Raw genomic sequence first — 14,764 nt, forward strand, 5'->3', positions numbered from 1 at the left:
TGTGACATATGGTGGTGGCAGCATCATGCTGAGGGGATGCTTTTTAGTACTGTCCAAATACAAACAAAAGCTACAGCGTTTTGAAAACCATTCGTTCTCGCTCTTCACCGCCATAAATATGCCTTTTGTTGTGTTGGTTTATAACATAAAATCCAAATAAAATACACAGAGGTTTGTGGTTGTCGGGTAACAAAATGTTTAAAAGTTCAAGTGTTAAATACTTTGTGATTTAAAATAAAATTTCATGACTAACGTTATTGAATTCAAGTTCTCGGTTATGTACTTTTGGCATGAAATGGTCAAATGCAGTCTGACACAATATAAACCTATTAAAAACGGAATTATATCAACTTGATGCATTATTATTTTTAAACCAACAAGACAAAGCCAGCGCTATCTGGCTGGCAGCCGACCATCTGGTGTAATCTCACTCCGTCATGAAGCACCAACGGGCTACGGAGTGGAAAAGAAAGGAGATTTGATGGTTGTAGAAACTCCAGTGTTTAAAACTCTTGACATGATCTCCTTTTTTTTGGAGGTTTTGGCAGCAGTTATTTCCCAAGAAGTCCACAACGATGACGTTTGGTCCAGCAGAGATGTGAAGCCATGTTGAGGAGATAAAGTTTTTCCTCTACAAAAAAAGAATGCAAACAGTCCAAGTGTTAATTAATGGAGACTTCTTGATTCGGAACAGGGAGCAGCTGTGAATTTAGGCTGTACAAGCTAAAAAATGAAGAGGTCGACTGTCTCGTCTCTCTGGCGTGTATGAAACCTAAAATAATCCTTAAACAAGGACTAAAAAGCAGCAGGTGATCTGGATAAAAATAAAAAATAGATCAAAAACACTTTGATTAAAGATGTTTTAGAGATTCTGGAGTCCTCACAGATCATCTTTTCAAAATCTCTGGTATGAAGGTGCAAGTGTGATATAATGAGGTAAGAGGGGGATCAATAGGACAGAACTTCATAACTGTGAGGATGATGGATATACGATACTTTACCTATAAATCTATATAGTGTTTCTGTTTTTAACTTTATTATTTATAGGTTGTCAATTCATTTATACTTTTCTGATTTTACTTCGCCCTAAAATCCTCTAAATAATCCAATGGATCATCAAGCTTCAAGTGCTGTAGTGACTCGGAGTCATGAATATAAATATCTCTGTGCACATCAGTCGTCCTCGTCATCTTCCTCTTCGTCTTTGAGCTCCAGGTATTCCAGCCCTACGTCCTCGTCATCTTCCACCTGAGAGTCCCTGCTTAGTTCCCCTTCATCCACTAGCCCATCTTCCTCCTCCTCTTCCTCTGCCAGCAGCTCCTCCTCGTCTTCCTCCAGGACGTCCCTCTCCTCTTCGTAGGAGGAGATGGGAGAGTAGTGTGGGAGGTCCAGCACATGCGGGCTGCTGGGAGCGTCGGAGCTGCTGTTAGACGGCGAGGTGCCGGCACCTACGACGGGGATGGTGATGGGCACCGGGATGGAAAAGGAAGAAAACGCCTCCGGACTCTCACTGGCCTCCTTCACGTCTCTGCCACCGGTGCTGTCAGTCCGGCTGAGGCGGCTGGCGTTGTTGGCGGGATTGGAGGGAATGACGGCCATGCCCAGCCCCAAGGTGAGGGCGCCCGGTTCAGGCTGATACTCCCGGATCTCCCCCGGCTCCAGCGGCTCCGGACCACAGGGGTCATGCTCACTGCAGCACAGTTTCCCGTCCAGTTTGGAGATGAAGAGCAGCCCTTCGCGATGCTTGGAGCAGTAGGAACTGGGACACATCTCGCAGAAAGACGCCGCCTCCTTCCCGCATATGTCGCACTGATGCCAGGGACATTCCCAACGACCTTTTAGAAACAGACAAGAAAAACAAGCTCTCACTTTTCAAAAAACACCAATGCTCTAGGATTTTCTGCTAAATGCAGAATTCAGATAATAAAATGGAATTTATTAGAAAATATAAACTCTCATAGGATTTGCTTATTTGGGTTCTATATACCTCTGAGAGTTGGAAGAAGTAAAAAAAAAAACTATTTATTAGGAAATGTGAGCAAAGCATTAGTTTATGGCCTTTATGTTTCTTTATGAGACACTTTTATGTTCAGGACTTTTAAGGATACCATATAAAGAATGTTTTTGTTCTATATAAAATTGTGAGTAAATACGTTTACATATGTTGCAAAAGTATGTAATGTTCTGCTAAAATCAGATTGTTTTATATATATATGAAACATTTTGAATCTTAAAATAAAAATGGAAATAGTGGAATTTTGGGAAAGATAAAATGGATACGATACTGTTTAATGTTATTGCTGTTTGAAGATGTTGCGTTGTGCACGGCTCTACTAAGGGGGGCAATCACAGTGCATCAGAAAAGCAGAGGTTTGGACTTTGACAGGACCAGTACAAAAGATTTTCTTGTTTCTTCAGCCTTTGTGTTGTAAGTTTGATGCTGTTTCCAAAACTAGCTCCTATCACCACTCTTCCACCATCGTGCTCAACAACTGGTATGAGTTGTTGGGACTGATTTGCTTGTAGAAGCCTGAAGTGACTGACCTGCAGGCCTCTTGGTGAGGTTTAAGCAGTCTGCATGGTAGACTTTGGGACATCCTGGCTTCTTGCAGGAAACCATCTGGCCTCCGTCTCCACAGCTGAAACACTCATCCTCCCTCTCTTTGGTCAACACAGCCTTCTTCTTCCTCTTGCCATAGCCTCTCCTCCTCAGCTTTCGGCCTTTGTCTTCAGATGGAGGGTTGTTCTGTGTGGAGAGCATAGTGGATTCACATGTATTTCTGCACATATTATAGGAAGCTACCACATTTCCCCTCTGGTTACTCACCTTTGGCCTGACTCCCAGAAAGCCGCTACAATTTGGGGATCCGCATTTACACACAGTCTTCCCATTCCCCAGGCACTCCAGGTTATAGTTGAAGGTGAGTTCTGTGCCTGTAGAATAAATAAATCAAACATGTCAAACTTACACTGAAACCTCTACAGGGCATTAAATATACCGTACATCTTTATTTTAAATGTTGATTCTTCAATTTCCATTTTACTAATTTTAGAAGTGAAATAAAGAGGTGAACCTGCAGTGATGTCGACCAGAGCAAACAGTCCCACCCTTGTGTCCCCGCTAACTGTCCACTTCTGTGTCTCACAGTTCGGCTGGCAGCTATGGTTCATGAAGCGAGCCTCGTTTCCCTTTGGTCCGGCATCGATTATTCGGTCCTAAAGCACACAAACATTGCAGCTGTAGAAAATCTTTTGTTTTACCCATTTCAGAAACTCCATGTTCTTTGACTAAAGAAAAAAACTCTTACTTTTGAGTTGCTCTCCTTCAAAAAAAACACAAACAACATATAGACCCATTTATAGACCATGTCATCAGGAAGCTGCGCGTACAGCCTGGCAAGTATTACCTTATATAGTGTGGGCTGGTTATTTTCAGTGATGGGAGTAACGGCGTTGAAAGTAACAGCGTTACTAACGTATCTGATGGGGTTTATAGGCCCTTCCTGATATCATTTACGTTGAGTTGCAATAAATGCAAAACTCTCTGCAGGTTCTTGTCTTTGTCTATTCAGCTGGCTTTTGAAACACACAGCGACAAGGTGGGGGCCGGGTGGTGAGGGTAACGGGGGAGAGAAGCGCAAAAGTAACGCAATAGTTACTTTTACTTGTAACTAGTTACTTTTATTGTGGAGTAACTCAGTTTGTAACTCAGTTACTTTTTGGGGGAAGTAACTAGTAACTATAACTAATTACTTTTTCAAAGTAATGTGGCCAACACTGGTTATTTCTCAAACATTTAAGGAGGCATGAACATATCTAAGGCTAATATACAGCCATAGTTTAATACAGCTTAACATAGAGAAATAGAAGCTAATAAACAAACGTCTGTATCTGTGCACTTTATTGGCAAACAAACTGACCTAAATAGGTGATATTTAAGAACAGACCATGTACCATTCACAGTCATCTACGTGCTTGGTAAAGTTCCATCATGTAGCAGGTTACCTGAATGATTCACCTTTGTCTAAATGTATCCAGCATTAGAAAAATAAAACAACTCGTAAGAGTTGTTGAAGAGATATTAGCTAAGGCTTAGTTCAACAGCAGAGACCGTCTGGCCACTTATTGCTTTATTATATGGTTCCATCTGGTCATATGTAGGTCAGGTTACTTTGGTGGCCAATCATGCAATAGCTGCAGTCATATTCTGTATGTGGTGAATTTTGAATCCGTTATTCCAGCCACCGTCCATATCTAGTGACTCTGTCAGCTTTTGAATGGGCTCATCTAAAGATTGTGGCTTTTCAATTCAAAAATACTTTGATGTTCTCAAAGCAGAACTTTTAGTTTTGGTCAATTTAGGGTCCCCCCAGTGGAGAACATCTATATTGTTTTGCACGAAGGAAGACAACATTTCCCAGGAGCACCAGGGCATTGCATGGTAAAATCCTGAACTCTGAGCTGCTTGCTGTTGGATTGCACTACATTTCTGTTTCCAGTGGATGTGAAAGATGAATAGCAATGAGGTAACGAATCTCATCAGGGTGGAACGATAAGACTAGTACGAAAGTCGCATCAACTTCCGTCTTTATAACAAATGGGGAAAGGGGGAAATGAGATAGTAAAAAAAGAGTTTACTGAGGGTCCAAAGAGTTAATTCATGTTTTTTGTTGGTTTAATTTTATCTTACATAATATGTCGCTCTGCTGGTCAAACGTTAGCATCAAACACAAAAGGATATCCATATTTTTTCGTGTGTTTGTGTGTGCTCGCTGTCAAGGTTTCTCTCTTGACATCACCTAAACCAATGTCACATGAGGAAGCAAACAGATGAGTCCATGTATATAAAACCCCATTTCAAGTAACTCTTACACCATGATAAAAGATTCTTATGAAAAGTATCTTGAAATTCATTATATCTTAGACAGAGTTTGTCCATCAGCGAGTCCTCAGTGAGTCACTGGGAGAGGCAGTAATAATCTTCAAGCTACTTTTTGGAAGCGATGAATAAGCACAGAATATAGGCAGAATCGTCCCTCTGGGAAAGTGTAGTTGAACCCGACACCCTCTACTTGGGTCGGATCCCCTCCAGGAGTCCAAATACTTTTAGCTGGAACCATTCAACCTTACACTAGAGCTTAAGCTCTTAACCTGCCAATGAGGTGCCATTCCATTTCCCTAAAGCCAGATTGTGTCACTAGGAATTAAGCAAAGGAAACCACCTAACTTGGATGGAACCTCTCTGCATCTGATGGCCCTTTAAAAAAGGGGTTTCCTGTAACTCCTTTGAACTGGATCTCAGAAGCCAAAGTTCAGTCAGCAGGCGCTCACAGGCGAGCTCCCAAGAAGGTGTCATGATCAAACTAATCAGGGTTCCCCATGTCTTCTTGTAGGCCATTTCGATAGAAATCTTGAATTGCTCCAAGTCTGATCCCTCCTCTGAGGCCAATTTGTCATGGGAAACCCTACCAGGGGCTAACCTCTGGATCATATGGATGCACAAACCCTCAGTCCCACAAACACAATGGAGGGTGATGTTTACATCAACAGAAATTAATACAGTTTCTAAAGAGGATGATCCAATGGCCACATTGGTAACACTGCAATGTCCTGGACTAAATCCATGCATCCCCCTGCTGAATAAGGAACAGCCCTATCTTACTTTGGCTAGTTAACCAGGTAATGTTGTCAGATCAAACCAAATTTTGACGTATGGTAAACTACATAGACATCAAAACTAAACTTTAATGTTTGGTTTATAAAAATCCACCACCTTTTTCAGTTTTAACTGCACTTATTTCAGGGTTTGCTCCTTGTTGTAAGTGATTAATCTTACTAAAAGCTCATGATCATCTCTTTTATTGTTTATTAAGCCTGGAAGGTAAGCAATACATTATCATTAGTATTAGTGTTAATTTGTGTCATAAAGTGTACCTTGTCCAGAGTTAACATGTAGAAGTTACAAATGTCATTCTCCTGGGCGTGTCTGATCCTTGACCTGCACTCCTCTTCGCCAATCACCTCCCCAACGTATTCCGTCACAAACTGACCCTGATAGAAAGAAGAGGTCAAGATTTATTACTAACTAACTGGTGTAAATAGTCATGAACAGCCTCAATAAATGAACTAAACCTACCTTTTTAATATCGTGGACACAGCGGAGCCCCCAACCACGAGAAAGCGTCCTGAAGATCTCCACCTGGCTGTACTGACGCTTGGTGAAGGCCTGATTGAGGCACCTCTCACCGGCTGGGCAAACCTAAAAGTTGGGTTAAACTTTTTTATATCTTTTTAAGTCTTTTTTTTTTTTATTTAAAATATCAAAACAGAAATTACATTGATCAGGGCTGTATTATTATATGCAAAGTCACACTCATTCTTTTGATTTTAAGAGGAATACTGTTTTGAAAATAAAGGTCTGATGTTGGTGTGGTACCTGAGGATGGCACTCGTACAGCAACATGCGGTTAATGCACTCCGAGTCCATCCCACACGGACTCTCATCCGTCGCCTTGCAGTTGCATCGTGGGATCTCTGATAGGTCGGCAGTTAAGATCTGAACTTTTCCAATTGGACGATTCACCTTCACAAGTCAGATGTCTAATGTTAGTCACAAAAGCTCTTAAGACACTTATCTAGTTAGTGATCTTTTCTTTGCTAACATGCTCATGATCAATTACCCGTGGTTCTCTAATGCTATTGTTCAAATACCTGAATTCAGTAGATCAAAAAGGAAAGACCTTCTGTCTTTAGATTCTTTACATAACATTCATTATCTGGATTGTTATTTTAGGTAAATTTGCCAAGATAAAGACAACAGTGTTTCATTTATTTACTATTACATATTTGCCTAATCCACAAAATAAGTAATAACAGATCAGTTGCATTCACTAGTTTAGCCTTAGCATCCCTAAAGATTAACAGCATTAACATTTGCATGCAAAAACAGCATAAGATTCATTTAAGTATATATTTGTTTTATATCTACTGCAATTAGATTTTATACATTATATGACTTGGCATGCAAAAAAAAAAAAAGTATTGGTAAAAGTTAGCATACAAAAACAGTAGAAATAAAATAGCATATGGTAGCATAGCACATGTAAGATAATTAGTAGCACAGCAGAAGCACTTAGCCTCACGTTAACATTCGATTAGCATGCTAAAAGAAAAAGAGGTAGCAAAGAACCGGTATAAAAAAAGAGTAAGGGGCTAAGCCGAAAAGATAAGTAGCGCACCACAAAATTAGTTACTTAACAGTTATTTGATTTCCTTTTGGAAATTATAAAGTATTTTTGAAACTAATTTGAATTGAATTACACACATTGTTGCCAAAAATTGGCATAGTTACAAAGAAATAGCATACATTATCACGCTAACACAACTCTAGCCTAGTGTTAACATATAAAAAAGGCTGTAATGGTGAGTAACTTTCAATGTTTTAATGAGGCTATAGGTAAGTTATGTATAAAACATCTATTTAGCAGATTAGCTACTAGTTAATTAGCCATATGTTACATTTTTTTAAGCCAGCTGTTTGCTGCTTAAATCATTTTTTATATTCTTTCATGAAAACAGGGGTATGCATTTTAGCAAAAATAGTACTGTTGCTTTATAAAAAAAATACATATAAATGTTTTATGGACCATTGTTAAACAGTGCTTGCCTGCCCCCACTTGTTGCTGTCAGCTGGCTGAAAGGAGGATACTCCAAGTTCCATTTAATTGTAAGAAAAACAGATTTGAATTTTGGAAATATTCTGGGTACCAAAAAAAAAAAGACAAAAAAGAAAAAAACAAAGTGATGATGTCAAAGTTGAAGGAGTTCAGTTGCTTTTATGAAGGAAACCGTTTTAAAATGACACATGTCAAGTTCGAACTGCAGAGTGGCAACCTGAGCAGATAGTTTGACTAACGAGCCAGCTAAAGGTATCCTGCACTGTTCCGATCATAACTTTCATTTTATTTCATAAAAGAAATATTGGGGATTGAATACTACAGTGCAATAAAACTGATATTTTTACACCATTTTGGATCTCATACTTTGTTATAACAGTGCTGTTGATGTCCTCTGCAGACTTAAACACAAGTATTTTTCTGACCTTAATGTGTTTGTAAGGTGGCGGTTTTCTGTAATTCTTCTTGTCCTCTTGAAGTTGCCGAAGTTCCTTTTCTGTCTGCAGTTCACGGAATCGCACAGCTGCCTCCTCCAAAGCTGAAAATGAAAATCAACGTTACAAATTCAACAATTATAAATGCTGAATAAGTCATGTGTTTCAGAATCTGCACAAAAAGCATTCCCACCTTTCTTGTATGTTGCATCAACACCCTTTCCCATCTTTTCTTTGCTGTTTGCGTCAACATCCATGTATGGGAACACCCTGGCCTGGTAGGTCCACAGGTAGTCGTTGGAGCCAAAGAAATGGACTGGAAATTCCCCCACATCGTGCCTCATCCGCTGGATGTTATCCGGGATGGTTTTAGGATGGCTAACCTCCGCAGGCCACCACCTAAGGTGAAAAAATCACATGAGGGGCAGAACATTAAATAAAACTCTGAAATTTGTTTGCTTTATGTTGTGTTCTTCATTTTATTCAATACATTACAGCCAATACAAGAAAACACCTTATTTAACAAAGCTGAAAATATTGCTATTGTAAACTAAACCTTAAACCAAAAACAAAATAAATAAATAATTTTAAGCACAAGCTCAGCTTAATATCACTTTAGAGTTTGAGGTCTATAAGAGCAGTAAGTAAGAATCATTAGACTAAACTGGTAAAAGAGTTAAATATCTACTGGTGACTGAACACTACATCCTGCATGCCTGAATAATCAAGCCAAGTTAAATACATTTCCAGTTTCAAGTAAGCCAATAGTATGGATCTTTTATCATCTGCAGTATAAAATGCTTGGAATAGATTGACTATGTCTTCACGGCAACAAAATAAATGTTGCAAAAGTTTGCTATAAAAGAAACACTCAAAAGCCAACGAAGTAACTAATTACATGTTAGTTTTAATGCCCTGAACTTCCATATCAATGCATTATTTTGCAACATATTTTTTTGTCGCCCACACTGTTTACATTTGATCACTGCTGAATTTTAAGAAATGAAAATGTCCAGAAAGCATAGGTCTAAGTCATGTTTTAACTCTCTTTTCGGGTCACTATTTTGCTGCCTTAATTTACCATTTGCAAAGGTGTCCTTATTGATGAGATATTCAGTACATATTAAAATTATAGTATCATGCTGTCAGATCTATGATGTGAACCCCCTGTACCTTTATATCTCAAAGATGCTCATCTGGAGTTAGATCTGGGGAAAGTAGAGCCTACTGGACGACCGTGAAACATTGTTTACGTGCCAGAAACCAGTTTGACGTTATTTGAGTTTTGTAACTTGGTGTTTCATCCTGTTAGAAGTACTCACTTAAACTGTCAACTGACAAATCATTAGTTTAGGTTTGTGGTCCAGTTGTTTTATTTGCTCTACTACCTGCTTTTATCTTTTTTTTTTTTATCATTAATTGATTTCATTCTGCTTTTATTTTGCATCTGTTTTACTGTTTAATTCAAGCAACCTAAAAAAGTGGGTGTATCCACACAAGTTCTAGTAAATAACTTTGTTGAAAAAAAACAAAAAAAACTTTAAGAAATATAACCACAGGCAGCAATTGTTGGTCCAAAGCTGTTAAAACCACATGATCAGGTTTCAGAAGCTTTGAGTCCTGTCACTAACCTGTAGCGGCCGACCTTCACCCACAGGATGTCCTTGTAGCGAGGCCTTTTCCCGGCCTTACAGTCGTTGCAGTACCAGCTGCCCTTGGGCATCTCAATGTTCAAACACTCTCTGTGAAATGCGGCTGGACATGACTCACAGCACAGAAGGCTTCCTCCTGATGGGTGGAGAGAAAAAACAGCCTTTTTAAACACCTTTCTGTTTAGAGATTGATAAGGTTTATATATTAAACTCACACAGCACATACTGTAAAAAAACAACAAATAGCTTCTGAGGAGAGACATTAAAGGTTCCACTTTTAAAAGTCTTCCATGTGACAACATTACTTAGACATTAGCTTAAAACATTTTTACGGTCACCGTGCAGATTAGGTCATAGGGAGCCAGTTTGTCTCAACTTTGCTCAGAAATGATCTCGCCCTGCCTCACATCCCTGCTCCTTGACCTGATAAAGTGGGCATGTTTTTTACTGAGCCAGAGGATAAACAATGTCTGAGCTAGGACAGCGATGGCCGCTTATTTTCCAGGACGGGAGGGGCTGCTGCAGAATTCAGCAGAATTCATGAGGATCACTCAGACATGCAGAATAAATCTAAGTACCAGCTTGTGCATGAGTCTAATAAAGAATTAGCATTATAACATAGACAAAAGCTTAAAAAGTTGATTTTGCATGATATAGACCTTCAGATGGCATCATTTTGAATAATAAAATAATTTGGGTCATTTTATTGCGCTGTACATTAGAAACAAAGCAACTGGTAAAATGTGTTAAAATCAGTACAAGGACAAAAAAAATCCCCAAAAAACAAGAGAAACACCACCAATCATTCTCTAGCAGCGCACTACAAAACAAGTTAAACCAAGAAGAAAGAAAAGAAGAAAAAAAATAACGTTTTTTATTATTATTATTACTGGTAGTGGGATGTAATTAAAATGTGCTTTTGAGTTAATAACAGGGTCCGTAATTAATTAATCACAAGTTTAATTGGAAAACGTATAAATCGACAAAATAAACTTTTCAATTCAAAAACTCTTTTGTTTCTCAGTTATGTAATAATCATATGAGGACAAATAGCACAAAGATTTCTACTATTTAATAGATTGTCATGATCTGCTCTGATAGCTGGCTAACGTTTTGAACTTTCCTACTGGCTGTCTCAGCTTGAATACTGGGTCCATCTGTTCCGCTTTACGACATCATTAAGGTGATTCAACCATCGGATTGGTTAAAAGTCATTTAGTTTTATTTAGAAACCTCTAATAAAATATTCTTTGAAAAACTCCTCTATAGAAGTGTGAACAATTATTGTAGCATGATGTGTTCCACAAATGGAATGAAATGAAAAATGGTAAAATAATTAAAGCAACAAGGCATGCAATATTTGCTGTAAAAAGAAGCAAAGTTTCTAATGCTGACCGAATTATGACAGTTCAGCTCTGCATAAAGCATTTTTTTAACAATTGCTATTCATTATTGAGCATTTAGTGCAAAAAGAACTGTCTTTAATTGGCTGGTTGGTGTGGTTCATTTACATATAGTTAAACAATGAGTGCAGAGAATTAAGGATTGTGCTAAGCGTGTGCAACAATGAAATGAAGAAGCACACCAGTTTGTGAGTTGAGCGCCTGGTCGACAAGTTTGAAGCGAAGGGGTGCAAGTTTGAACACTATATCGAGGCATGGTTTCAAACTTGTATACCACTTGTATAAGTGGAGCAACCCCTGTGATTCTACGTGTGTCAGATTAAGGTTCCTACTTGGGATTTCAGTATGTATATATGAAGATACAATTAATTGCATACATTTATTTTACGTGTTAAAGTGTTTCTGGTTAAATAATTGAAATGAACTTATCACAGTGCTAATTACATTGTTGTAACATTGTTCCACTTCCTGAATCGGGAAAAAAAGGGGCCTTACAGCTATTTATCCATATCATTCATGTTTCAACTCTACCTTAACCTTAAGTTTTGACCAAAAAGTAAAAATAGAATGTCATTACAGAAAATTTGTCATTACAGAACAACGGGACAAAACAAATTAAAAAGATGTAAAAAGAGAAGAAAAAAGCTTTTTATGAAATTACCACAAACTAAGCCAAAAACCAAAAAGTTTATAATAATAAAATAATGGAATATATGAGTGACCAAAAAAATTAAATGCAAAAAACTAAATAAAGAATGATAAACATCTTATGACAGAACAGTTCACTAAACTTTACTCATTCATTGATAGAGTGGCATGGAGTTTTTGAAAATTAATAAAGTAAAATAAGATTCTATTTCAATTTAAATAAATAGTTATGAGATAATATATGAAAAAATAAATGTAAGAAGAATGAAACAATGTAAAGAGATTGTACCTTCAGTGCACACAAAGCACCAGCTGACATTGACATGTTCGTGGTTCTTGACGCCTCGGCGGGGGGTGAAATGGTTGGGGCAGATGATGCTGTTATTGGAAAGCACAACGCTTCCCGCCGCCATGCACAGATCTGTGGCGTGATAGGCCACTGGGCAGCGAACACATCGCACCAGGCGACCTGCAGAGATGCACCAGAGCACAGGCGGTCAGCGCGGGGCCGCGGCCTGCATGTCAGCCACGCCTCATTCTTTGCTTACCTTTGGAGATGGACGAGCTGTTGGGGCTGGTGATGAAGCAGGTGAGGCAGACGTGGATGGAGCAGCGGAAACTTCGGTTCACTGGCGCGGTCGGGGCGTAGTTTGCAATACACTCTCCGTGGTAAAACTTCCCACACACAGGAATCATGCAGCGACGCACATCTTCGCTGCGCTTCTTACACACAAAGCAGGTGTGGATCCCTGAGCAGAATGGATAAAGTTTTTCTTTTTTTCTTTTAACATCAAATTCCAATGGGATTACAGGCCAACCCATCAGCTCAGGAAAACTGATCACAAAGACTACGACAATCCTGATATTCTTTAAGCAAATTTTTTTTATGCCTTTAAATGTTTTTTTTTTTTTTTTTTTTTTTATAAAACCCCTGTTCATCTATTCAGCTAATTATTATTTTCCTTTATCGTAATGTCACACTAGATTTTCACCCTGTGCCTGTAAAATATTTAAAAAAACTGTTGATTGAATCTACTTTCATCCCTAATAATCGTCACTGAAATGTCTAAAGCAGCTTCAGTTTTGTATAGTTTTACTTATCTAGCAGTTTAATGGGAGACTGTAGTTTCTGTAAAATAAGCCCAGAGGGGAGTGTGAATACCCACCATCATGTCTATTTAAGCTGCAACATTCATCTCATAAAGCACCGTGGATCAAATTGGAGTCTGTGACCCCCAGAGGGTCAGATTCAAGAACATTTCTGAGCTGACATACAGTTTTCACACATTGACCATTTTTAAGCCTAAGTTACTCTCAATGCTGTGTCCGGTGCCCTGTTGCTCAAAAAAGCCAGAACTCACCATGGCAACAAGTGACTTGACATCTCCTGCACTTGTAGTTTGGCTAACCGAAAGGTGATGTTTGACTTTCTTACCACCTTAAAGTCGTAGGGAAACGGCTGTTCCAACTTTTGCATTTCGGAATTCTCCCCAGTGGTGCACGACTTTACATGAGGGAATAAAGTGAATGTGATTGGTTGTTTATCAAGAGGGCAGGATTGTTGTGGCAGAAGATTTGCAAGCAAGGGATGTGTTTAGTTGTGGCCGGTTTGTCGGAAGCATCTTGCTAACCAGTTAGCAACTTAGTGCTAGTAGGTTCCCAATGGGAAATTACATTGGGACCAAGTAGCACTAAACTGGTGACTTAGAAACGACACTGTCAAGGAACACTATGGACAGCAGAAACATGCAAGAGGAGGAGAGTTTTGTGTCGGGGGCCGTGGATCAGTCTCCTCTTTCATGATTTTTTTATTTAGAGGAGGAAAGCGGGGACGAAGTTGTTTTGGAAGAGGACACCAGGGCGGCAGAAGCTTGGTTTGGTGTAGAAGGCTTACAGCCGTACATGTTTGAGCCCTTGCCTCGCAACGCTGCCAGTTCTGTTAGCTCTACACCTGCCGAAGACTCAGCTTTCATCCCCGTGAACACTGGGACGGAACTCAATGGTAAAGTGAATGATTCTTATTTCAACCGTTGCGTATATTAGCTGCGACATATGAATCAAGATACTATGACCGAAAAAATTTGATTGGCAGATGACCGTTGATATATGATTGGACAAATTTAGGTGTACAACCTGACGTATAACTAACTCGCCTGCATAAGAATTTAAATATGACTTCCCTACGACTTTAAAACTATGGTTGGTGTTGTTGGAGAACAAGCAAGATTGGAAAGCGGCACTCCCCTTCCACCCTCTGGTCAAGGCTACGCCTCCCCTGCAAACTCAAACTTAGACGACTTTTACTGTCAACTTGTAAACACAGAGCTTTGTATACACAGCTTTCACACAGTAAATGAGGAGCAGCTTAGCAGTGAAATGAACATTTCTATTTCATAAAGTGCAGTAGAGATCAAATGTAAACAGGAGAAAAATATGGTGTAAAACGTATTGATGTGGAAGTTCAGAGCAGTGGAAACACGCATCTCACAGCAGAACTTGGCAAAGCAAAATCGACTCAGCGATTTCTTTCAATATATTTTGGACTTCAGCCTAATTACCTTATGTCTGATTTGGCTATAAAAAATATATTATTATTGTGGCCTTCAGGGTATCATGCTAGGATTAGCAATAATAACCATACAAGTTTTAGCATGTTACTTTTAGGAATACTAACATCACGAGTTTTGGGAAGGCATGTTGTTAATAATTCTGGCAACGGCTGAACCATGAGAATTCACGCGGTTGTGGAGGGACAGAGATGAATGCATATGATTGTTTTTTTCCATTCCAACCAAATGGCAGAGATTGGTCATAGTTTTTAGAGGCTTTCAGCTCCCACAGAAGTCTGATTTGTTACATTCCTTTTTCTGAATACGTCACGTACTGACCACCCTCAGGATGGAGGGACCATTTCACTCAATATAACAAAAAGTGTTTCTGAATAGAATAAC

The 14,764-nt window shown here is 39.0% G+C and overlaps 1 protein-coding gene across 5 annotated transcripts in view; it reads right to left on the minus strand.

The window, feature by feature from the left end:
- Positions 1-6: 6 nt before the first annotated feature.
- The window catches only part of nsd1 (nuclear receptor binding SET domain protein 1), a 42,325-nt gene continuing 27,567 nt past the window's right edge, over positions 7-14,764 (minus strand). For all 5 annotated transcript variants that reach the window (XM_015396070.1, XM_015396069.1, XM_015396071.1 and 2 more), the window contains 12 exons: positions 12,362-12,562; positions 12,103-12,282; positions 9,742-9,898; positions 8,304-8,509; positions 8,102-8,214; positions 6,437-6,583; positions 6,137-6,259; positions 5,935-6,051; positions 3,075-3,216; positions 2,828-2,934; positions 2,545-2,746; positions 7-1,835 (listed from right to left, as the gene is read on the minus strand). In XM_015396070.1, coding sequence (XP_015251556.1) covers positions 1,174-1,835; positions 2,545-2,746; positions 2,828-2,934; positions 3,075-3,216; positions 5,935-6,051; positions 6,137-6,259; positions 6,437-6,583; positions 8,102-8,214; positions 8,304-8,509; positions 9,742-9,898; positions 12,103-12,282; positions 12,362-12,562 — 2,357 coding nt within the window. In that variant the 3' untranslated portion in view covers positions 7-1,173. The remainder of the gene's footprint in view (positions 1,836-2,544; positions 2,747-2,827; positions 2,935-3,074; positions 3,217-5,934; positions 6,052-6,136; positions 6,260-6,436; positions 6,584-8,101; positions 8,215-8,303; positions 8,510-9,741; positions 9,899-12,102; positions 12,283-12,361; positions 12,563-14,764) is intronic.

This window comes from Cyprinodon variegatus, unplaced genomic scaffold (assembly GCF_000732505.1).
Source record: "Cyprinodon variegatus isolate N-32 unplaced genomic scaffold, C_variegatus-1.0 Scaffold774, whole genome shotgun sequence".
NCBI lineage: Eukaryota > Metazoa > Chordata > Actinopteri > Cyprinodontiformes > Cyprinodontidae > Cyprinodon > Cyprinodon variegatus.